The sequence below is a fragment of the Diachasma alloeum genome, unplaced genomic scaffold (assembly GCF_001412515.2).
Source record: "Diachasma alloeum isolate Michigan unplaced genomic scaffold, Dall2.0 Dall_scaffold_00353, whole genome shotgun sequence".
Taxonomy (NCBI): domain Eukaryota; kingdom Metazoa; phylum Arthropoda; class Insecta; order Hymenoptera; family Braconidae; genus Diachasma; species Diachasma alloeum.
Genome location: NW_021680492.1, coordinates 241,913 through 266,430, shown reverse-complemented (window position 1 = coordinate 266,430; position 24,518 = coordinate 241,913). Strand labels below are relative to the sequence as shown.

General features: G+C 35.3%; 1 protein-coding gene across 2 annotated transcripts in view; it reads left to right on the top strand.

The window, feature by feature from the left end:
• Positions 1–1,616: 1,616 nt before the first annotated feature.
• The window catches only part of LOC107040990, a 70,162-nt gene continuing 47,260 nt past the window's right edge, over positions 1,617–24,518 (top strand). Inside the window, exons 1-2 of one of the 2 annotated variants that reach the window (XM_015261333.2) lie at positions 1,617–1,969; positions 5,707–6,036. In XM_015261333.2, coding sequence (XP_015116819.1) covers positions 5,991–6,036 — 46 coding nt within the window. In that variant the 5' untranslated portion in view covers positions 1,617–1,969; positions 5,707–5,990. Of the gene's footprint in view, positions 1,999–5,706; positions 6,037–24,518 lie in introns of both variants that reach the window. The other variant, XM_015261332.2, reaches the window with a different exon arrangement.

Here is a 24,518-nt window from a genome sequence, read left to right as displayed (position 1 = left end):
CCGGAATGTTATATTCCGGAATCCGGAATAATATTGCGGAATCCGGTATATTATATTCCGGAATCCGGAGTAATATTCCTGAATCCGGTATATTATATTCCGGAATCCGGGATATTTTATTCTCGTTTCCGGAGACATCCCCAGAGGTTTGCCGACTGTTCAAAGGATAAAGGGAGTATCGTGAGATAATTTCCGATAACAAACTTTTGGTTGATCAGAGTATTTGGGGTGAAAAATTGAGTTTTTCACCCTCTCAAAACACTGTCGAAAAATTTTCCCTGAATTTTTCGGATTTTAGTCTTGAAATATCAAACAAATTACAGTTCCACTGAAATTTCAGAAAATTTTGTCACTGAAAATTTAGGATTTTCATGGAAAAATCCATGGAAATTGTCAATTTCAATTGAATTATTCCACACAGAGAAAAAAAGTGGATTAGCTGTAGAAACTAGTTTCTAGATTTTAGAAAGTCCTGTTCTTAAGCTTTATCCTTGGTGGGATCATAAAAATTAATCAATTTGGGGATTGTTTTTAAGAACTCATATTTTCTAAAGCCAATTCTGAATTTTTCTTAATTTTAGAAAATTTTCAGATTGAACTAAAAAAATTCTGCAGGGGCATTTAAAGGGCATAAGTGCCCTTATATTGGAAATTTCAGATGTGAGGAGGGGGGATTTTGTAAAAAGGGGGAAGGGAGATTGTGAATTGACAATTCACAACCCAAACAATTGAATTGGTGAGTTTTTCAAAAATATCTCCGCAACTAAGAGATAGTGAATTTTTATTGAAAAATTAGGGGGGGGGGAAGGCAATTTTCCGGAATATAATATTCCGGAATCAGGAATATTATATACCCGATTCGAGAATTTTTTTTTCCGTGTTAATATAAGTAAATCCTGCTTCTTGAAAGAAGTAAAAAAATTGAAATTAAAATTTTTATTTGATTTAAAAAAAAACATTTTTCTGGGTGAATTTTTTTTTCTTTACGTTCCTCTGCTTCAGAACGAAAAATTTTTACTCATCATTTCTCTATCGCTGAAATTGCTTCCGTCATTTTTGTACTTTCGTCACTAATATCATTACGCCAGGAGTAGGAACACTGGTGCTTTGATCTTAACAGGCAAATTTTTTCCCCTCATCTGTGTCCACACCTTAACGAGATGGGCGACAAAAAGGATTATCTGTCCACGGTTCTATCCTAGTTTGTGAGAGAAGCTAAGCGAGGAGGAGAGGAAAAAATCGTCACTGTGAGCCAGACAAGTCGAGAAATATGGCACGAGCAAGCCAGGAGATATGATTGATCACTGAAACGACAATCTGTATATAGAAGATTCTACAGCCTCAAAAATGCCTGTGTACGCCAACACGCATTCACTTTGTGATATTGAAACCTCAAACACTTGTAATTATCCATGTGACTCGGAGTCCGGAAAAAAATACGCTTGCGCCGGTGAATAATCAGTAACAACAAGAAGAAGTATATTGCATTTAAACTTTGCGTGCTGGTGAATTCGTGCGAGAGAAAATTTTGGTGAGTGCGTAGAGCGCGTGCGCGCAGGTATGAAGCGTTCCAAGCATGAAACACATCGTGGAGCTTTCGTAGTCGGCAACGGCCGCTCGCGGCGTAAACTTTTCCCTCCTCCACGCTGAGTCACGTGCGCAGGATATACGTTAAAATTTCATAAGAAACTAAATTCATGGAGAATAAAAATCAATTTAACGTGAAATACAGAGTGACATTACCATTTGGATTTCAGATGTGTGAAATTGAAAACGTTTAATTGCTCACGCTAATTTGTGATTTGTTTTAATATCAAGTGAAAGAATCAGTTATCATTATTCATGTCCCGATGGAAATTTTCCCGGTTGATTTAGTATCGAGTGCCTTCGGCATAATGTTGGTCATGGAGGTGGGAATGGGGAAATTCTTCGCGTGTTTCCCAAACTTTCGTGACACTGTCGCAAGCAAGTGCGGGCTTCATCGATTTCATTAATTCAGTAATATCCATTGTTTTCATGGAATTAAGATACATACCAATCTGCTCATTGTGATTAACATCCATCGTCTTGGAATTTATTGAACATCATTAGAGTAGGATATGAATGATTTAGACGTTAGAACACGAATTAATCCCGAGATAGGGAACGGTAATGAAATTCCTCGGAAGAGGATTTCGCCGATAATTTTCTTCAGTGTAAAAACGGCTTTTTATTGTTTTATTTTCTGCATTCAAATCGTTCAAATGGAAGTTGTCAATTTTTTTGTTTGTGATAAAATTTTTTGAGAATCTCTCGTTACTGAATTGATCGTATTTCCTCAATTTTTTATCCCAATTGTCGCTCTTGTTAAACCACGTTGCATCAACTATGCATCGACGTTGATGAATAACGTATAACGATAATCTCAAGAGAAATCTTTAGGACGCCCTGAAAATTGATGTTCAGTTTCAAAGAATGGAGATTATTCTTTGGTAAATATTTACCGATATGATGTTACCTGAAATGAGTGGAATTAGTTATCATGATATTAAACAATGCAATATAAAATAATGAAGTTCAATCTTTGCATTCAGAAGCATATTTCTCATTTATTAGCAAATATAACTAGCATGAACGGGAAATACAGCAATTAACGTCAGCGCACTTTTAATTACGGATACTGATATTAACGGTGGGAGGGGATACTTAAAGGGCGATATCGACTACCTCACCCGGTGTTTATAAATTTGCAATATATGTATGCAAGAGGCATCGAAAGTTACACTGTTAGAAATTTCTTGAAATTTCAGTCACAGCGTCGTCTGAATTTTCAATGTTGTGAGTTTGAATTGAATTTCAAATGAAAACGTTCACTAAATTTCTCATTCATCTTGAAAATTCAAAAAAATTGAGTTTTTCATGTTAAACTATCATTGATTTGTCAACGAAAGCTTGAATTTCCAAACTCATCGTGAAAATTGAACATCGCATACAATTCAATTTTCAGGCGATTGAAAATTCAGAGAAGTTATTGCCTGAACTTTTAAAATTTTCAAGGTTTATCAGTCCCGTATGGACCTGAAAATTGAGAATTACTTGAATATTCAAGAAGTTAACTGATTCGTCAATGAAGAATTCTACAGAAATTTCATGTAACTTTATCGTTGTTAAAAATGTCAAGCGTTTTCACTTGAAATTTCAAGAGTAATTTTCTATCAGTGCATCAGAAATTATATTAATATTATTTTTATTAAAAAGCCTCGTTAACAGTAACTAATTCGTTCCATCTTTCCTATCAGTGCATGAATGATTTTTGGACAGAGGGTTATATCGTATTTGCTAATTTCTATGATATTCAAAGATTACTTCAACAGTATTGGAATATCTTAGTACTTAAATATTCGACTCGATGGATTTAATATAGTACATCCCACTAAGGGGTAAACCTCTCAACCGAAAAATATTGCACACTGTTAAAAAAATTTGGCGGAAATTGCGGGTATTCTTTTTGGATTTTTACCACATTTTAGTTCCACTGAAATTTCGAGTAATTTCATCATTAAAAATTCCAAATTGCAGGGAAAAATCAATGAGAACTATAAATTTCAGTTCAATTATTCTCTGAAAATGAATAGAAATTAAGAAATTTCAGGTTAATCTATTATTGAATTCTCAATCATTTGAAAATTCATCGTACTTCGGCGCTGAATATCGATGATTTCATTAAATGTCATTAAAAGTTGAAGTAGGTTGAGGTATTTTCATATCAATGCTGTTGAAAATTGTAGAATTTCCTTGAAGTTCCAGTGAAAACTGAAATTTCATGATTTTGCCCCCGTAAATTACGTACAATGTGAATCTCCTAAAAATTACTAGTCGACTGTCCACGAAATTTCAATTATTTTCTAACAGTGTAGGGCTCATTCGAAAATTGTACCCACCAGCAAACATTTTTGGACTTGGTACATCAAGAGAAAAAATTACTTTTGACAGAGATGATTTCCTTGATACAGAAAATACTCTTGTCAATTTCTAGAATCGTGAAATCTCCTGGTAAATAATATTGTGCTCACACTGAGAGAAAGAACAATTTTAATTGTTAGTATAAGTCTTCCCATAAATTCCTATAGTTTAGGTTATATCTAGAATTTAATGGATTATGAGAATTTATACTTTTCCGATCTGATCACTCATCATCTCCAACTTTGAACTTCTAATGACAAAAAATTGTAGATATAAAGCAAACTACAAAAATTTATGGGAAGGATATCATTTTTTAGTCTTGAGAACGCTTAAAAATTCTTTCGGGAGAAGAGAATCTCACCCTGTTGGAGACCTTTTTTCTCTCAGTTTGAGAACTAAATTATTTATCAGGAGATTTTACGATTTTTACAATTGACAAAAGAATATTTTCTTGCATAAAGTAAGCCTTCTTTATAAAAATTAGTTTTTTCTGTCAGTGAATTTATGATAAAGAAAAAATTTCGTGAAGAAAGCACATGCACACATGGTCAAATCGAAAATGATAAAAATCAATAGTTGATTGGTTTTCTAAATTAATCGTGGCTATAATGCAAATTATCTATGATCACGTAATCACTTGTCATCGCTTAATTTTCCGTTTGAAGTCGGGACCCCCGTCTCATAGTTATAAATATTGCATTTATAATAAATTTTGTTACCTTAATATTTCAAAATTCCATTGCATTGTCCATTTCAGTGGTAAAACTTCTCTCACTAAAAATTCTCACTAAATTCACAAGTATCCAGTGATTCATGGATATCCATAAAACCCATTCAGTTCTCTTCCCTGAGAAAATTCCAATATCTTCGATTGCCCCGATAGAACTCGACCACTTCGAACACGCTGGACTGCACATGAATATGAACATGTTCTGCCCACAGTCAACACAGATAGCCCCCTGAAGCTTGCAACAAGTTGCTTTGAAAATCTCTCAGCTCGGAATGTGCGCTCGACCTGAATTTGCCATTCTATACAACTTTTTTATTCCAAATTTCCCCGCTACTGTTTACAATAAAAAAAGACGAGAAAAATCGATTAAGCTCTCTCTTTCACAATTACTGCATCCCACGCGCTTGTATAAATACTAAACAGTCTCAATTTCCCGGAAATAATTCATTTTTAAAAAAGCATTCACACGTCATTGTTGAATAACCACTTTTCATGTTGCGTTATACTGCCTGCACTCACGAATATAAATTATGTAAATTGTCCTCTTTCATACAGCATTGTCAAACGAGTAATTCAGGTGCTCATCTTCCCATAGGAATTACGTGATCCTCGTTATGAGAACCGAATAAGCTGTTTGTATATTCTCTTGTAGCACAAGTGATGTTTTAAGTACCAAAGACAAGAACCTCCGAGTTTATGGATGAAGAGTATTACAATAAAAGAGGGGTTCTGCAGTAGATAGTTAAATGGATCCTTGATGCTGTTAACTGGCTTTATAACGCAAATTACTAATTCAAGTGCTAAAAGCATGCTTCTACAAGTATCATTCACGATTGAACTCGTATGTATAACGAGCGATGTCTTACATATCATTAGAGGTATAGAATGCCTTCAATTCTCACCCTTTTCCATTCAATGGTATTCAATGCTCCACCTCAAGAACAATCATTAAATTTAATTGACAGTGAAATAACAATGCCACTGCAATTAAGGGATCCGCATCCTTATTGCTGTATATACGTGTTGTGTTTCAGCTGTGAGTGATAATTCCACATGAGTCGGTGCCCCAATCATGATCGAACAAAGTGATAATTGAACCACTGTGAAGAGCCGAGTAATTGTTACATCAAAGCAGAAATTTCCTTTCGACCACGCAGGAAGGAAACAAAATTCTTTTTGATCCTATTAATTTTCAATTTAGATGAATTGAAGTGGCTCTCGTTAGTGTGGATTAGGTGACTAAAACGAAAATGAGTCACAAACAATAACATTGGAGAACTGAACAATTAGCAACCGATAACGACTCAACGATTTCACAATGGATCTAATGGTGGTGTTACTTGTTGTACTGCTGCAGCAAGAGGGTAAGTAGTCTAATGGTTTCGTGAAAGAATATCGATGAGATGTACAATAGTACGTCTTTAGTCGTATCAAGAAGCTCAGCTCGAAAATTCAGTAGCGAAGCGGTAAAACAGTTTAAAATGAAACGGAATCCCTGTGTCTATATGAACTTTTAGAATTGTGTTATCTCCCGTAATTGGTATTTGCTATTCATGAAACTACTTCATTGACTCAAAAATGCAATGATCGAGTCGATAAAGTAGTGTCACAGATAAATATTAATAACTGCAGGAGAAAACATAATTATAGAAGTTAATAGAGACAAAGGGGGTCCGTTTCCCCTTAACTCGACTTAACTCTCAGCCGAGTTTTTGAGAAATATCTCCGAATCTGAGGGAGATAGCGAAATTTTCGCAATTCCTTTCTCGTAGCTCTCAATTGGCTCTATAAAAAAGGTTATGATAAAAATTTTGATATCTGCCTTAGATTCCGCGATACTCATTGGAAATTGACCAATAGTCAAAATCTACTTAAGGCACATTCTCCCAATTATCGTCCAATGTTTCGGCTTCGGTTTTGGGATTGACTTTCAATTTTCACTCAAAAAAATACATATTCTTCGACGAAAAACAAAAAATCTCCATTCAGTGGGTGGACGACTGAAAAACCGCGAAATATCAGATATTCTTATGATTGTCCTAAAAATTCGTTTTTTTTCCGTTTTCATACGTTTATTCAGCTTCTATTGAGAGTCCCAAGTTGAAAATTCGTGGAGATACTCCAAAAAGTATACATTTTCCGAAGAAGAAAAAAATTTTTTTTTCGAGAAGGTGGACAACCAAAAAACCAGTAAATTTTGTTAAAAATTTAAGTTTTCATGGCCGAAAAAGACTGGAACGACAACGAAAATTTGTTTTTCTGAAACTTCAGACAATTTCTGAAGAAAACTTATTAGTGACATTTATTCATAGAATGAAAACTGTTGCCGTGAAAATTGATTGAAAAAAAAGGAGAGAAAAATTTCAACATGCGTTTTCTTGGTTATCAATAAAGATATCGGAGTTTAAATTTAGGGTTGAGTTTCTTTTGATATACATAACAAATTATGAAAATTGAAATTGAAATTGTCAAAATCTAAGCCAAAACCCAGGATGATTATTGGGAGAATGTGCCTCAAACAGTTTTACCGCTTCGCTATTGAATTGATAAGAAAAATTTCTTATACTGAGAAAATAACTTTCATCGAGTAATTTTATACTTGTATGAAAGATGAGGGACAATAGGTTCACAACCAGAAAGCGACATCTCGAACCAATTCAAGTGGCTTTCCGATTAAAATATTTGCGATTTGGGACTAAAAAACTATTGAATAAACTGATTCCATTAGACTTGGGTTGAGAAATAACTTTCTTGTCATAAACAAATTGTCCTCGTCTTTAGGATAAGTACACACATGTTGCCGAAAGTTTTGTTTCTCGGTACAAGATATTTTTTTCGTGTCAAATTTCGAGCTTTATGAGTTTCTTGATACAAGTGGAGACGTACTTCTCGAAAAACTTTTTTTTCTCATTGTACGTCTTGCAGTTGCCTTCGTCGATTCATTTTTTTAGACTTAGGTTACAATAACCAGAATTTAGAGTACCTGTATATAACCAGTCGGACTGAAACTACTTTAATGAAGTTTCTACAAATCACAACTTCATTTGAACTTACTCGGGATAAAATTTTACTCCTCGTAACATGTCGTACATCTGCTCTTGGGTAATTGGCAGTTACCATTGTAATAGGAGTACGTTCATTTGAATCGACTCTTACAATAATACACTAAGTAAATGAACGATCTTGTAAACTTTTTGCCGAGTTCAAAATGAACAAACTTTTGGAGCGTTCCAGTCTTAACTTTTCAAGGGGGTTTGAGAATCTTCTTGACCCTGATGCCTTTAGTTCCAGAGGTGGAGTGAACTGTTTACGATGCGTGTAAATACATGAAACCGCTATCTTCTCGAGTACTATAAAAGTTGGAAATGATAATAGGTATAATGATAAATTCAAGTTGGAAAACATGGTGTGCAACTCTGTGGAGTGAAGGATACAGCATTTCATATGACTTTTAGTCTCTGAATAAAGAAGAAATTTGCTATCTCTATGAAATAAAAGATTCAAATGCGCAAGATGGTGATTTAAAACCCATGATACTGTTGGATGAAAAGATCATGTTTGCGGTGTATGAATTAGAAAATAGATCAAGCACGAAAATCTGACATAGGAGAAATCTTTATGAAAAATTCATGTGGAAAACCCTTTGAAATTCATTGAATACGTAAAAACCATGGCATATCAGTCGCAACAAGGCAAAATTCAGAAATTGAAGAGAGCGAATAAGGCTAGCAGTTTTTACCCCATCGAAATTTAGTATTTGACATTTTTCGGAGGAGCGGGAATAGAATGCTTTGACAATTTCCTGAATTCTGATTTTGACCAATCAGAATGCAATATTCAGGGTCACGTGACAAGTTTCAAATTGATAATTTTCCCGACTGCAGGGCAATTATCAGACTGATAATTTCCCTGTAGCCTGTCACTTGTTTTCTACGAATTTGACAGATATTCCTCACATTTTGGTGAAATGTGTCCCGTAACCCGGAACACCGCACCCTGATCGGCCAAAATCAGAATTGAAGAAATTGTCCTGCGAATACCCCTCGATCTTCAAAATTTATCGGATATTTCCCTCAAGTATTTCTGCATATCAACGATCGGGATCAGTTTTGCAGTAAAATCCTTTCTGGTGCACGCTGGGGATTTTGCTGTGGAACAAAACATCCGAGAAATATCCGATAATTTTGAAGGTCTTGGGGTATTATAGCTGATGAATTACAGGGCTACGGGTGAATTATCAAACTGATCCACAGTAGTTGATCACTTGATCCACAGTAGTTGATCAATTGTTATTTTTTATTTTTGCAAATGTTCTCCACATTTTGGTGAAAACTCTCACCAAAATCTATGCCGAAACACGTTCCGTATTACCAAAAGGTAATACAGACCACCGCACTGTATTCGGCCAAAAACAGAATTGAGGAAATTGTCCTCCGAATACCTTTCGACCTTCAAATTTCATCGAATACCCTCAAGCTTCCCTGGAAAAAAACGAGCGCACTCGGGATTTTTAGCCTGCAGAACTTGACACCTTCATTCGTTTACAACGAAGCTTTCGGGGAATATCCGATAATTTTTTAAGGCCTCGGGGTATTACAACTGATAATTCTCCGTTATTCCCATTTAGTCGCATAGGAACGTTGAATGGAAATTTTCGGTTGAAATAAATGAGGCTCTGCTATGAATATGACGTCAACCCGCAAAAAGCCCAATACTGCAGTTCTATCGTTTGAAATTCAGATGGGAGATTAATTCAATCGAAACCCATTTATGTTTGAAAATTGGAGACAATTTTGGAGCATTACGGCGGATTAATCTGCACTGAGAGAAAATTTTTCTATTATGTAAAACATATTCTCTTGTATACTATCTTTACCTCGGAGTGATGGCTTTTCACGTACACTGTTAGAAATTTTTTGAAATTTCATGGAAGATAATTTGGTAAATCTCATGAGAGTGACATTGAATCGGATTTAGGGAAAAAATGGTTATGAAATTTCAAGTTTTAAATAGAATTCACGGAAATTCATGAGTTTTTAGTGGAAATGAGGTGCAAATTTCACAACTTGATTGAATTTTCAGGGGAACATGAATATTCAGAAACAAAATGAATTTCCCTGATTTTTTTGAATTTTCAAAGAATAATTGAACTGAAAAATCCAGTATTCTATTGATTTCCAGATCATTTGCACAGAAAATCAATGGAATATTTGATTTTTCAAGGACAAGATTGCCTGAAATTTCGACGGAACTTGAACAGGATAAAAATTTCCGGAATTTGGAAGGGAAAATTCAGACAAAAATTTTTAAACGTGTAAATCAGGTTAGATGTCAGACGTCCCTGTCATTTCCTATTACATCATGAATATTTTACATACGGAAACATCGAAGCTGCATAAAACAAAAATGAGATAATTTTTATTCGAGTAATGCTATCATGGTAGTTATTTGTCGCGTGGTGAGAGTCTCGTTGTAAATTCATGCGACTAATGAGGTCAATCGGTCATCCGGAAATATATTTTGGTAGCTAAACGATATTCCTAATATCTTTTATCCAGTATTTGAATTCGTGCTCCTTATTTAATTGCCTCTTCACTTGTCTTTTTTATTGGCAGCCAAAAAAATCCATTCAAAGAGTACAAGTGGAAAGAGAAACTATTGTCAGATACAGTGAATTATTTCTTCGCCGTTTGGCGTTTGTGTTCAATTGAGATAGGTTGAAAATTATGCACACTGTTAGTTTACCCACCAACTACACAGGAATCAGTCAGTTCTGATTTCTGAGGCACATATAAGATAACAGAATAATTATAGACTTTTTCGAGGCCATGATGGAGGTGAACCTAGGGGAAGCACGCAAAATCCATGAACATTAATTGCGGTAGATATTGCTACGAACTTCGCGGGAATAATATGGAAATCCTTCGTAAACTTGATAAAAAATGTGTAGTTAAATGAAATTTAAATGTAATTCGATTTAGGACCAAAATTTCTCTGAACTTCAAATTTACTTGAAAAATTAGAAAATTCAATTCTCTCTTTCACCCCAAATATTTAACAAGTATGAATAGTCTAATTTGTTTAGCAATTTCGAAGTAATGATCGGATTTAAATAGCGCCTAAACCGAGCTTACAATGCATAGAAACTAAAAGTTATATTCTTAAAAAGTTGACCATACAGGAGGATTTTCATGTTCAAAACAAAATAACGCGTATGAAACAATTCAATACAATAACTTACCGAATTTGCTAGAAAATGATATTGGAATTCCTTAGAAATTCTACAGGGATTTTATTAAAATTCTAGAAAATTCTCGGCAAAATTCTATGTTTTTTACGCTGATTCTGTGAGATATTTTATTGGAAAAAGTCAATAGATTTCGATTAAACCTGGATTTGATGCTTTTTAAGGCTATAATTTAAAAGCGAGTGAAGCGATCGCCACTATCTTCGAACACGACCGAGATAACATCCAAACGAATATTTTATGCCATAATTGAAAAGATTTCGACGATTATTTTTTCAATGATCGTCGAAAAACTAAATTTGAAAAAAAAGCTCACATACATACATACATACATACGGACATGATCTAAAAACAGCATATTCGAACTCGTGAGACCAAAATTAGTCATCGTCACACAAAAAAATGGAAATTTCAGATTTGACGGATACAATGCTTCCATTCGGAAGCAAAATGAGGGTCGGAATATTAGAGTCAAAAACCGCGGGCCTGAATGTACAGGTGAAAGAATGAAGGTCAGAATGTTAGGGTTAAAAAAGAGGGTCAGAATATTAGGTTAAAAAAATTAGAATCAGAATATGAAAGTAAAAAAAGTGGGCGTCAGGCAATGAGGGTAATATAAGGGCGAAAAACCGTGATCAAGCATAATATATAACTTATATTTAGACCCTTATATCCTGACATCCACTTTTTTACTTTTCTATTCTGATCCTAATGTTCTGACCCTAATATTCTGACCTTCATTTTTTAACTTCCACTTTCTGACCCTGCTATTCTGACACTCAATGCGTGACCCTTATATTGCACCTAAGAGGGGTCGCTACAATCCGGCCTGATAAAAAAGCATCATCTTCGAATTGAAATGCCCATCGTTCAATTGAGTATAAAATATACTATGATTCAAGCATAAAATATACTTGATTCAAGTATATTTTATACTCATTTAAGGTATATTTTTTTCCGTGCATGTCAATTTATTATGTAATAATTTGAAGATTTTATTGCCCTGATTACAGACATGACCACCATTCCATTAAGTCCCTATTTCCCTTTTTCAACTACATGGCTAGATTTTTAAATACCTCATTGAGGCGAAACTGGAGAATGCAATGGGGGAACTTGATTCAATGGATTTACTATTCATACCACTCGGATATCCAAATCCTGAATGGATGAAAATGAATTGATCACGCGGTTATTCCAGCAGAATCAATGGTTATGAAGATTGATCGACTCGATGAATATTGCAATGTATTCATGTAGCAATTGTTTACTAGCTAAATATTACGCGGCAACTGCAGAATCTGAATTGATTCATCGGACATGAAATTGAAAACAACGTTGTAATCGTCGCTCTCGCAGAAATCACGTACTTCCTACTAACAAATTTCTCAATTATTAGTGGAAGGATTTTCTGTCTGTTGGGTTCATAGGGAGCTTTGAAATCCCGAGTTTTGAAATTGGCAGGATATTCAGGAGAGGACCTCCATATGTTTCTCCTATTTTTTATGCATGCAAATACTAATAATTCGAGTGGAAGACAGCAGTGTCACAGTACACATACGAAAAAAAGTTTCTCATTCTAAATATGGAGTATACAAGACTTTTTTTTCTATTTTATCATTTTATGTTTCTAGATCACTATTGGCCCATGGACAATCTATTTTTCCTCACTAATTACGAGTTTTTTCATGCGTGAAATGCAGATAAAGTTAGTCTTTCTCAATAGTTTGGCAGTTATTGGTATGTTAAAAAATTGGAAATATAAAACAAGTATCTGCTTGTAGGATTTACTAAACATCATCGACGAAATAACGAATATTTTCGCGTCAATTAAAGTCTTCCACAGTATTTTGGAAGTTATTGATACTTTGAGTAAGCGAACTACTGAAAATGGGTGTTAATCATCAAATTATTCCAAGAATGGATGAATTCTTACTACAAATGGTACAGTTAGAAATTTTTAGAAATGTCGTGGAAAATACGATAGTAATTCTCATGAGAGTGACATTGAATCGGATTCAGGGGAAAAATCGTTATTAAATTTCAAGTTTTCGGTAGAATTCAAAGCAATTCATAAGTTTTCAGTGGAAGTGAGATGTAAATTTCACAACTTGATTGAATTTTCAATGGAACATGAATATTCAGAAATAAAATGGCATGAATTTTCCCTGAATTTTCACGGAATAATTTAACTAAAAAATGAAGTATTTTATTGATTTTCAGATCATTTGAACCAAAAACCAATGGAATATTTAATTTTCCAATGACGGTATTTACTGAAATTTCAGTGGAAATTAAACACGATAAAAATTTCGAGGATTTGGCACGGAAAATTCAGACGAAAATTTTCAAGTTTCTGTCAAAAACTGATATCTTCTCATACCATTTGGAGAATGCGGTTGTAATCACGGAAAGTAAAAAATATAGGGCCCGTATCCATGTGGTAATTCCGCACGTGGGAACGACTTCTTTATATTACTCCCCTAGGTTAGAAATCGACTATTTTCACGCCATTTGAAGCAAGACCTCAATGAAATCTCAACATTCCCTCCCTATCCACGCGGGCATTTGTCCAAAAGTCATTCGGGTGTATGTGGGACTCGAAGGTCGTGCGTGAATTCATGGCTGTGGCAACAAGGAGTCGCCTGGCATCGCTCCAGCACAATTCAGAGTTTTCCATAGATGACATCAGCAGTGAGGACCAGAGAAGCTGGATTTTAAGTTGCTATATCTGCAAAATTTCAACTCCGTGCTTCTTCAAGACTTCTAGGGCCTATGCAATGAATATTAAATTTTAATTTGAATACCAGGCCGCAATATATGATAATAAGGTTGCGTGACATTGAATGATGGCGATTATTAAAATCAAGATGGGGGCATCACGTCGCTGTTAGCGTACAGAGCCGTATCGTAACTGGGAGCTCTCTTCTGTTTTGCTACATTTTCGAACGAGCGTCCGTAACGAGATTATGGTTTCTTGTCCCCACGCAGGTACTATAGTACATTGATAGCTCTCAGTGCTCTTTCCCAACTGTCTCACCAGAAACATGTCGACCCCATTACCCATCGTATCGTAGCAAATGGAAGGCCACCATTTGCTGTATGCACAGATTAAAGCACTCCAAAGTTATTTGTAACGACGGGCAGTGCATTCATTTCCATTCAGTGTCTTCCATTTGCCTGGTTATAAATAAAATTCTCGTGTGACACGGAAAATTTTCAAATTCACGTCATGCATCTGTATTAAAGAATAACTGTCCCTCATAAAGTTTTATCACAAGCCGAAGTAAGATGAGGCATTAACAATTTCAACCCCATGAAAGGTATTTCACTCTGTAGAAGCATAAGTGATTTTCAATTAGCCATTCGTATGCGGACGTTTCATTTAGAATTTACCTTACGCTGAGAGAAACAATTACTTTTGACAAACATGATTTCTAGAATCGTGAAATCTCCTGGTAAATAATTTTGTGCTCACACTGAAAGAAATAAGTTTTTCACCAGGATGAGATTCGAACCGAGAAAATTTTTAAGTGTTACCATAAGTCTTCCCATCAATTTATATAGTTTACGTTATACCTAGAATTTAATGGATTATGAGAATTCACACGTTCCCGATCTGATCACTCATCATCTCCAGCTGAGGAAGTCTTGTTTCGATTGCACGACGAACATTTTTATTATCAATTCAAGTGTATAGAAAATTGATCTCATGTGTTGTGTTCTTTGTTGGGAAATTGCTCTTGTATTGGATAAGTATCGTTATTTTTGCTAATAAATTAGCAATATGTCCCCGAATGGTTGTTTTGCACATCATTTCCTTCTATCATGTTGTAACGATTTAAACCATCGCCCCTCTCCCCGCCTCGAATTTAATTTGAACATTGTACACTTGAGGGCGTCAGAGGAATTTTGAGGATCAGAGGTACACGCCGGCGACTAAGGGGCTCTCTCGCTCGTCAGTCTCATAGATAAGTAGACGTACTTTTATATGTACACATATCTATAGGGAACAAAGAGTAGCAATAGCAATTCGCGAGGAGAGCTTTACCCATATTTTTTTTTGTGTTGTTATTAACGATTTGCTTTCGATTCACGCTAATTGACGTTTTGACCAAATAATAATTTATAGAAAGAATTTTGTGAATAATTATAGAAAATTTGGAAGGAATGTGTGTGTGTGTGTGTGTGAAAGGTGTTATTTGGGGTAATGTATCGAACTTTTGACTTCTCAACTATTTGAGTTAAATGAAGAATCTATATATGTACATATGTATATTGTGCTCGAGTTAAGTTAAAACCATCGTATAATTGGGAATTTTAAAATACATTTAATCATTATAATCGACTAATTTGTGGTATAATCTAGTTATGATCATAAAATAAACTATTGTCAAAACTTGGCCAGTTAACAGAAGAAAAAGATCGAGTTTATTGATTTTATTCATATCAAACCTAGTCATTCACACTGTGTATGAGAAATAATACAATGTACAATTCATTGTCGATTTCATTTTATTAAATTGAATAAGATTTCCTTTCACCTAATTTTGTTACATTTTCAACTTAGTTGAATGTTATCAGCATGATTATTCTTATTATCCCTTTTCTTCTATATAACCGATTGTCTCCTTTAGAGTTCTACCTCTCCCCTCAGCCCTTCAATAAAATGGTAATAGAAAAATTTTATTTATACATACTTGAATGAATTTGAAACATCACATTTGAAGAAGCCAGCAGGAGGCTCACTTTCAGGGAAATTCATAAAAAATTTGAAATTTTCAACAATCATCATAAAAATAAAATCAACCAATATAGCTATCGTAATCATATGTTAACTTCGACTTAATGGCATTAAAACAAACATTATGAGCTATGATTGAATTCATTTGAAGCATGATATTCAAAGATATCCCCGGAATTCTGATTTTCAAACAATACAAAATTTAAAAAAAATTTCAAATAAATCAAAATAACGATTATTGCTATCGCTTTCATATTGAAACTTGGTCTAAGGGACATCCAAAAAATTTTTTAAGCCATCATTCAATCAATTCAGTACATTTTTTTTAGTTATCGTGGGACAATTGATTTTCAAAAAAATTCAAAAATTAATAAAACTAATCCATGAATTGAATTTTAATTAATGGCAATCGATAGTGCTCAACAATACCTACATTTGGAAAAAAAAGATTCAATTGCATCCATTCATTAGCGAACAATTGGAGAAAAACTTAACCACACGAATACATACATACACACATACGTACGGACACCGTCTAAAAATTGCATTTTCGGACTTTTTAGATTTTTCTGACTTCTTTGGAAAACTTAAAAGTGAACGATTACAATGCCTATATAAGATACAACACAAATCTCATGAATTTATGGGGAGGCCATCATTTCCAGTCTTGAGAACACTTGAAAATTTTCTCAGGACAAGAAAATCTTATCCTGTTGGAAAATTTTTTCTGTCAGTGCGAGAACGAAATTATTTATCAAGAGTATTAACTAAACCGTGTTTCTCACAAATAGTTCTTTCTCCCAATGAGATAGTACCACTTAACGATTGCTTCGACTAGAAAACCACGCACTTCCGCCGAAATTCTTTTCGCGGTCAAAAAAAAACTAAACCCCCGTAATAAGATCAACTTTTTTACAGTTCTTCACATCCACACTTAGGTTTCATCACCAATACTGCATTTCTGCGATTTATTTTTTCCACTTCTAATGTGGCATTTCCGCATGCATTCGTAAAGCTAGAATATAGCTCCGACTCGGGAAGACAGATTTATCGTGTGGTAGATGCTCTGCAAAATACCGTTTATTAAGACACCCTCAACGAAAGCGTGTCAACATCGTTAATTATTCGTACGATGGTAGTCTGTTGAATTTTTCATTTGAGTACTCCTCCGGCACACCATAAGCTTCCGACGGTTTCCTCGACTGTTCTTTCTATCCATCAAGATTCCCCAGAAAAATCGTTTCATTGCTATTTTTGCCTTTTTATGAATTTAGATTCAACATATAATGTCACATTTAATCGGGCTTGACTCGCAGAACACTAAATAAATTTGTGCATTGCTAGAGGAGGAATTGAATGTCAGTTCACTTCCATCCATGAATGAAATGTGATAAAATTAGATATTTTTATTTTATGTCCCCATTCGCGTAAACATCAACTCCAAAGGGCTTCCAGTGGACTGGGGACTTTCATGTTCATCATTGAAAGAGCGGGTATTATTTAATATCTTCCAATTTTTGTCTCTCTATCCTTTGATATCACATATCATGAAATTGAAGCATTTGCTTTTCGGTCTGTCATTGAATGAATTAAATATATTCGTGATAACATGCGACTGGAATTCTCTCAAAATCCAGGCTGATGATTTTTCTCACTTCTAATGATACACCCAGAAAATGATGTATTTGAATCAAATAAATAAATTTATTTAAATAGCATCAAATTAAGTTTTTTCAAATTAAATAAAAAAATTTGTTCGAAGTTGTGTTTATATTAAATACGGCCCGGTTGCACCAGCTCTGGGTAACGAAAACGTCAGATAAGAATAGTACATTAGAGCACTAGGGCACTAAGTTCGTTTTCGACGAATGTGAAGGTTACAGGCCGAGCCGAAGGCGAGGTCTGTATTCACATTCGTTGAAAACGAAGTTTGTGCCCGAGTGGTCTATAATATTTTATGTCCTGCGACCGTAAACCGCGTTTGAACCGAGCGGAGCGAGGTTAGAAACGCGGTTTATCGGTCGCCGTGACATAAAAAAAGTAAATTTGGATGTTCGATGGATTATTTTACCCGGAAGAGTATCTCAAATTTATCCGAGGAACAAAAAATCAAATTTAATCCCAAGGTTAAATCAGTGTAATTTCACATGGGGCTACAGGATAAATAAATAATGATTCTTCAGGTCAAAAACTGACCCCGAGGATAAATTTTACCCTGGGGTTTATTTGGAGAACAGGGCTTCGTGCAACCGGGCCCAAATGTTTTTTTGCTATTAATAAATCTTTATTTGATCCAAATAAATTCTGTATTTATACCAAATGAACAGTTTTGTTATGGTACAAAAATTTCTTTATTTTAATCAAATAATTTTTTTCTTTGAACTAAATAAATTTATTTCATGCTGATAATTTATTATTGCTTTAAGATGATAATAAACTCGAAAAAGATTGAAGCAAAAACATCCAATAATTATTAGGGCCTATACCTACATCACGTAAGACATTTAGGGGTAACGGGGTGGAAGAAATATTCATGGTTTCACTATCAGGGAGACGATGATGAAAGAAGGTCGTATATACTGGAGGGAAAAGTGTAATGAAAAGTTGGATCACAATGACTCTAGACAGCTCAAATCGTCCAGATTTCACGCTTCCTGGGTTGGGTTCATACGACCTTCTTCCACATAGCTCACGAATATTGTTGAAATACAACATGTGATTTTCTTAAAATAAGAGAACTATTTATTTGAAATAAATAAATTGTTTGCTTGATATAATTAAATCCTTTTTCGTTAAACAAGTAAACAAGTTTATTAAATTGTAACTAAAATATTCTTGAAATAAGTAAAAAATTTCAAATAAAGATCTTTTTCTGAGTGTAGGGGGCGTTTTTACAAGCGCACGGAGAAAAAAAACGGAAAAATTACAGTCGGGCGCGGTACAATATTTTGCGGGAGAATACAGGAATTTTATCTCGGTAAATGCGAGAAAAATTCTTGTAGTGCGCTACGAAAATTTCGTTGCTGACGCGTGAATTTTTCGCGGGTCCGTCCATTTTACCGTGGTAGCACAATAATTTCTCTATCATTGTTTCTCCGGGTGATTGAAATGAAATTCCCCATTAATTCGATATGTACCGAAAATGGAAAAATTAATGGAAAAGCGTATTTTCCATTGATGGATATTGCAGGTTATCTCTGCACTGATAGAAAGAAATAGTTATTGTTAATGAATGGATTTCGTTGGAGACGAGGGTCTATTCGGTCTCACCAAATGTTCATTCATTAATAGTTAACAAATGCACATTGGAGGAGCCTTATTTGACTCGATTTTCACTTTTCAAGTTAACCATTCCTTAACTATCAACGAATATTCATTTGGCCATATTCAACTCTACCTTTCGTTAATAGTTAACGAAACTCGTTTGGAATAAATTAATCATTCTATTAGTGTGTATTTACATTATTTGGGTAACCTTAATAAAATAGGGTTCTACATTCAACAAACCAAACGATCATATTTGACCACATTATAGACCCCATTAGAACCGGGGGCATATTGTCGACGCAACGTGAATAAGATTCGTGCGTGTACGTGCCTCTATTCAATGATCGCCTATGCGATTACTATGTGCAATCCGTGAACGAGGAATCCTTCAAAAACGAATCTTGTTCATATTGCATCGCGAATACGCCCGCAGGAGGTACAACAGCACATAATTAACTTTCACATGAAAAGTCCAATTTCGGGATAAGGATCATTATTATTCCTCAGTAATAACATACGAACAAAACAACCCTGTTTTATTACTACTCGTGAAATATGTGAGGAGAGTAAAGCATACAATAATTATTAGAGACTACACTATTAGAAATATTTTGAAAATTAAGCAATAGTTGCACTTGAATTTTCGATGTTGTGAATTTGAATTCAATTTAAGATCAAAACGTTCATGTAATCTCTCATTCCGGTTGGAAATTCAGGGTAATTGGGTTTTCCAGATTAGATTATGACTGATATTTCAATGACATCTAGAATTTTTTAATTCATCACGGAATTTGAACATCACATCCAACTGAATTTTCAGTGAATTGAAAATTCCGGGAAATTGCTGGTTGAATTTTCAAATTATTTAATAATTTTCATTATCATGTGGACTAGAAATTGCAATTCCATTGCAACACTCCAGAGTTCAACTGATTTTTCAATAACAAAATACATGAAAATTTGGTCTTCTATAATAACAAAACTATTTATTTGAGATATATAAATTGTTTTGTCAAATTTAATAAAAAAATTATTTGAAATAAATGAATTGTTTGTTTAATATAATTAAATCAACAAATTAATTTATTTTGCAAGAAAAATATTATTGGAATGAGTAACGAATTTCAAATAAAGATTTACATTTGATTCAAAAGAACTATTTTTCAGGGTGCACGTATCTCAAAAATATTAAGCGACAATAATTCTGAATTAATGGAGTTGAGAGTAAGTGATGCACTTCAAAACACTTCGTCGTTGCACATGAGGATGTAAGGGACCGTAAGAGGATATATTTTGGGGTGAACTCGCGTAGTATGAAGTGAAAAAAGCAGTAGCCTGTAAGGGGAGTGTGACGAGAACTCAAAAGTAGGAAGTATAGAAGCTCTCTGGAAAGTAAAAAAAGAATAGTGGGAAATGTGTGTGCATGTGGTTGGGCAATTAATACCGATGTCGCGGGTCGTTGCGTGCATTTCACTCTCCTTCAGAATCATTCGTACGCGGGGTTTGGCCTGCGTGACTACAGAAGAGACCCTCATAACTGAAGTGGCGGAAAGTCAAACTAGACGGAATCGATTATCGTAAAACATGCGAAAAACCAGTGGGCTTTTCGTTCAATTTTTTTCATCCCGTCACGTTCTCTTTAATTTGATTGAAATTCTCATCGGATCGCCAATTGCCTAGGGATGGGAATTCAATTGTCTAGCTTGTGAGCAATTAAGGACGTGCAAACTCGTCGCAAGTTTTTGTGGCTGAGTGGCGATTTCTTGGGAAAACTTGCGGAGGGAGAGTTATGAACGGAGATGGAGTGAGTCCCTTTAATATAGAATGGAGAGCTAGATGGGCTACAATACAAATTTCATAGTATTGTCCAATTATTGTCAAATGACAATTGGATTGGGTGAGAAATGGAAATTATCTACGCATAGAGAAAAAAAACCAACAAATAATTAAAGAGCAAATGTAAAAATTATCATCAAATGCGGCATATTTTATGGATTTTTTCCTCTGACCATCTCACCAACAGCTCAGAAAATTTACTGTTCACTGCGAAAAAGTCACATTACAAAAGTGAAAATTTATTATGTAGCACACTTTGGTTTCTTGATTTCACATAAACATTCCTGGAAGATAATTTCGGTCTCCAACTACCTTGTGATTTTTCCTCGTATAGATTTGCAACTTGAAACATTACCTCTGCCCAAAAGCTATGTTCCACGTGAGAATATTTGTGGACGTCCGCATGAAAAGGGACCACTTTGTCGATATGGAGTTATGTATACTCAGATAATATTTATAATATTCCGCATATTTTGAGCCCAAAATGATCCTATAGGGTCAAAAATGACGTCGCCGGAGCAGATGAAAAAAACACTTTCACATGAGTGTAAATGAGAGTTGCTGAGACAAAAACGTGAATATCTTGAAAATTAGAATCAACAGAGTGGTCCCTTTTCATGCGGACGTCTACATTTGATGGAGTGGAACACATTTACTTGAGGGAAATTAACAAACTTGATAAAGGAAATTTAATAGGAAATTAATTAATTAGGAAATTTAATATCTTTCACAAAAATTAAATTTTTGTCGTGTTCATCAGAAATATCCGTAGAGGAATTCGAGCTGTCGGCAAGAATACATATAAACTATTGTACGACAATCATTTGATCGGAGAGAACTCCGTTGGTTTATGCCATAGAAAGAATACATTTATGAGAAAGAATATTTTTTCAAAAAAAAAATTGTCCCTTCAAAATTATTGAGTTTTGCCAATAACAGTGTTTTTGGCACGATAATTGTAGTTTTCTCTTGAAATTACCATTTGTTCCTTGGAAATTATAAGTGTTTATTGGACAAAGATATACACTACTCGATAATATTCACTTGATAAAAACACAGCCTCATATAATTCTCCATAGAACGAATGTATTTATCCGAAAGACATAAATGTCTCACCAGAACAATTACTACTACGACAATTATCATGTTTTGGTGGCAACTTTCTTCTTTTTCCACAAGTAAATTGTTTCAACACGATAAAAGATCTCTTCATGGGGACAGATAATTTTTCGGCAGAAATAATTTTTTCTCTCAGCGTTATTATTTTTTCTATTCATATTTCTTTTCTACTACCATTACGGATTTATAGGCTCCCCATTCGTCTGCCTTGTCTCTCCCACTTCTCTCTTAACACGCTCTTGATTTTTTATCTGCGTTACCATGGGCCGTCTTACTCTTAAGGGGAGACGGAACCCCTTTGTCTACATCAAATCTTAGAATTGTTTTTTCTCCTACAATTATCAATTTCTATCTATGAAATTACTTTATCGACTCGATTATCGTATTGTTGAGTCAATGAAGTAGTTTAATGAATAAAAAATAATAATTGCAGGAGAAAACATAATTCTAAAGATTCATATAAACCCAGGGGTTCCGTTTCCCCTTAGCTGTACCCCATTCGGGCTAGGACTGCACGGGAAACGATGGAAAACCCCACTGCACCGCATTCGCACTCCTATAGAACATAGGAGTAGCATGGGAAACCACAGAAAACCTATGCCGGTACAGGCGGTCACTATATTAGCGACCTCCCGCTCGCCGGAGCCTCCGGTTGAAAAACTCGGTTCCACGGGGAATCGAACTCACAACCTTTCGCACACTAGGCTCGCACCTAGCCGCTTCGGCCACCGACGTCGGTTGAACCCTATTTGACCCTAAGTTTCCGGACATTTTACAATGCTTTTATTATTTAAACTTTGCAGGTCAGAATTTGAATCTCGATATTGCACCGTTAGAAAACAGTTGCAAATCCACTCTCAATATTTTGCCTACAATTATAAACATTCTTTTCGTTTGACACCAACAGTTCTCAACATTTCTCGGTAAGAGTCCGATGCAGAATCGTTATTTCAGTTATTTTTCTTGGTTACGATTGGGGAAATGTTTAACTGCACTCCAAACCATTCCATTATGTATTTTTCCTCCCAAGACCATTGTGATAGGAGTCAGAGTTTCCCGGAGGAAAATAGGATAAGATCTACCCTCAGTTACCTCCTCTTTTTCGATGGAAGGTCCAATGAAAAGTATATCCAATAAATTGAATTTTCTCATTGCTATCCAGGCTGTCGGATATTGCATTACTTGGTCCGACGTCAATTGATTTCATTTGCATTGATACAATTAAATTTTTCAACTCTCAAGCAGTGACAGTAGTCATAGCAATTTTTACTCAAATGTATTCTGGGTATTTTACCCTCAATATATGGTACTAAGAATAATTGTCAAAGCAACCGACATGTAAAATGGAAATACAATAATTATAATAACACAGTTTAAGCTCAAAGGTCAACAGAATGAATGAAACATACTGGGTCAGGAAATGCTGTGAACTTTGAACTAATGGCAAGCCAATAGGTCACGTCGAGTTAAATCTCAGAAAACCAAAAAAAAACTCTAAAACCTTCTATTTTTAGTCGTCCAACCAAACCGGAAAAAGGGTCAAAAAGAGGATGAAGACCTAGTCACGGGGAAGCGGAACAAAGGGGTTTGGTGGAGTAGAACCACCGATTCGTTCTGCTTGTAGTTCGCTACGCTCAAAGATTTACGAACGTAATCCCGTTTTAGGTATAGGACAAGCCTCAAACGTCCTGTACTACAAAGTCAAGGGTTGGGGCGATGGGGTAAAGGAATAGTGGGGATTGACTGCAACATCTGTATTCCACAGCGACATTCTGTCACATACATCTATTTTAATCTGTACTAGATCAATGACAATTAGTTTTTTCACTCGGCTGTTATTGATCGACCCACAAACGACGTGACATACCAACGAATGAATGTTTATCAATATTGACATGTGTTTGTGTGGCTGTGCAATCATAATTCGTCAACGGCAAATAACTTATTTACTCAAATTTGTCACGTGAATGAAGATAACTCGTGTGAACTGACGGATAAAGAGGGACTCCGATAACGGAAATATTAGCCATGTTATTTATGAAAAAGCGACGGAAGTCCTGAGCCATGACAGCGTCATGCCCATAAACCACAAAATTATTTGAGGTGTAGGTGTTTGAGCGGCACGTGACCGAGGAGCCTTCTAGCCTTTACCGGTGACGTTGGTTGTGCTGGCACCTCTGGTCTGTGGCAATTAGGCGCTCGACATACACCGGTAGCGAAAGGACGAATAGGGAAATAGGTGTTAATTACGAAGTGACAGGCAACTAACTATCTCCCTTATTCCCACCTCATGCATCCCTTTTCCCTTTTCTCACTGCTNGCTCGCTCCCTCCTACCCCCCCCCTCCCTCTCACTCCGCCCACGCCCCCCTCATCCCGCCGAAGTGACGCCTCTCTTTACTCTGAGCACTCCAGACCTCTCGACCACGTCATCGTTATTAATTAAAGACAAATTCAGCATTGTTTGTCCTCTGCCTTATCTCTTTTCACCCGAACGCTGCAGCAGTATTCCTGATTACCCCTCAACTTCGAAAAAGCTCGTGTTGCCGCCATTGCGACACCAGCTACTTTTGAATTATAAACATCTTACCACTCGACCTTACTCTCTCTCTCTCTCTCTCTCTCTCTCTCTCT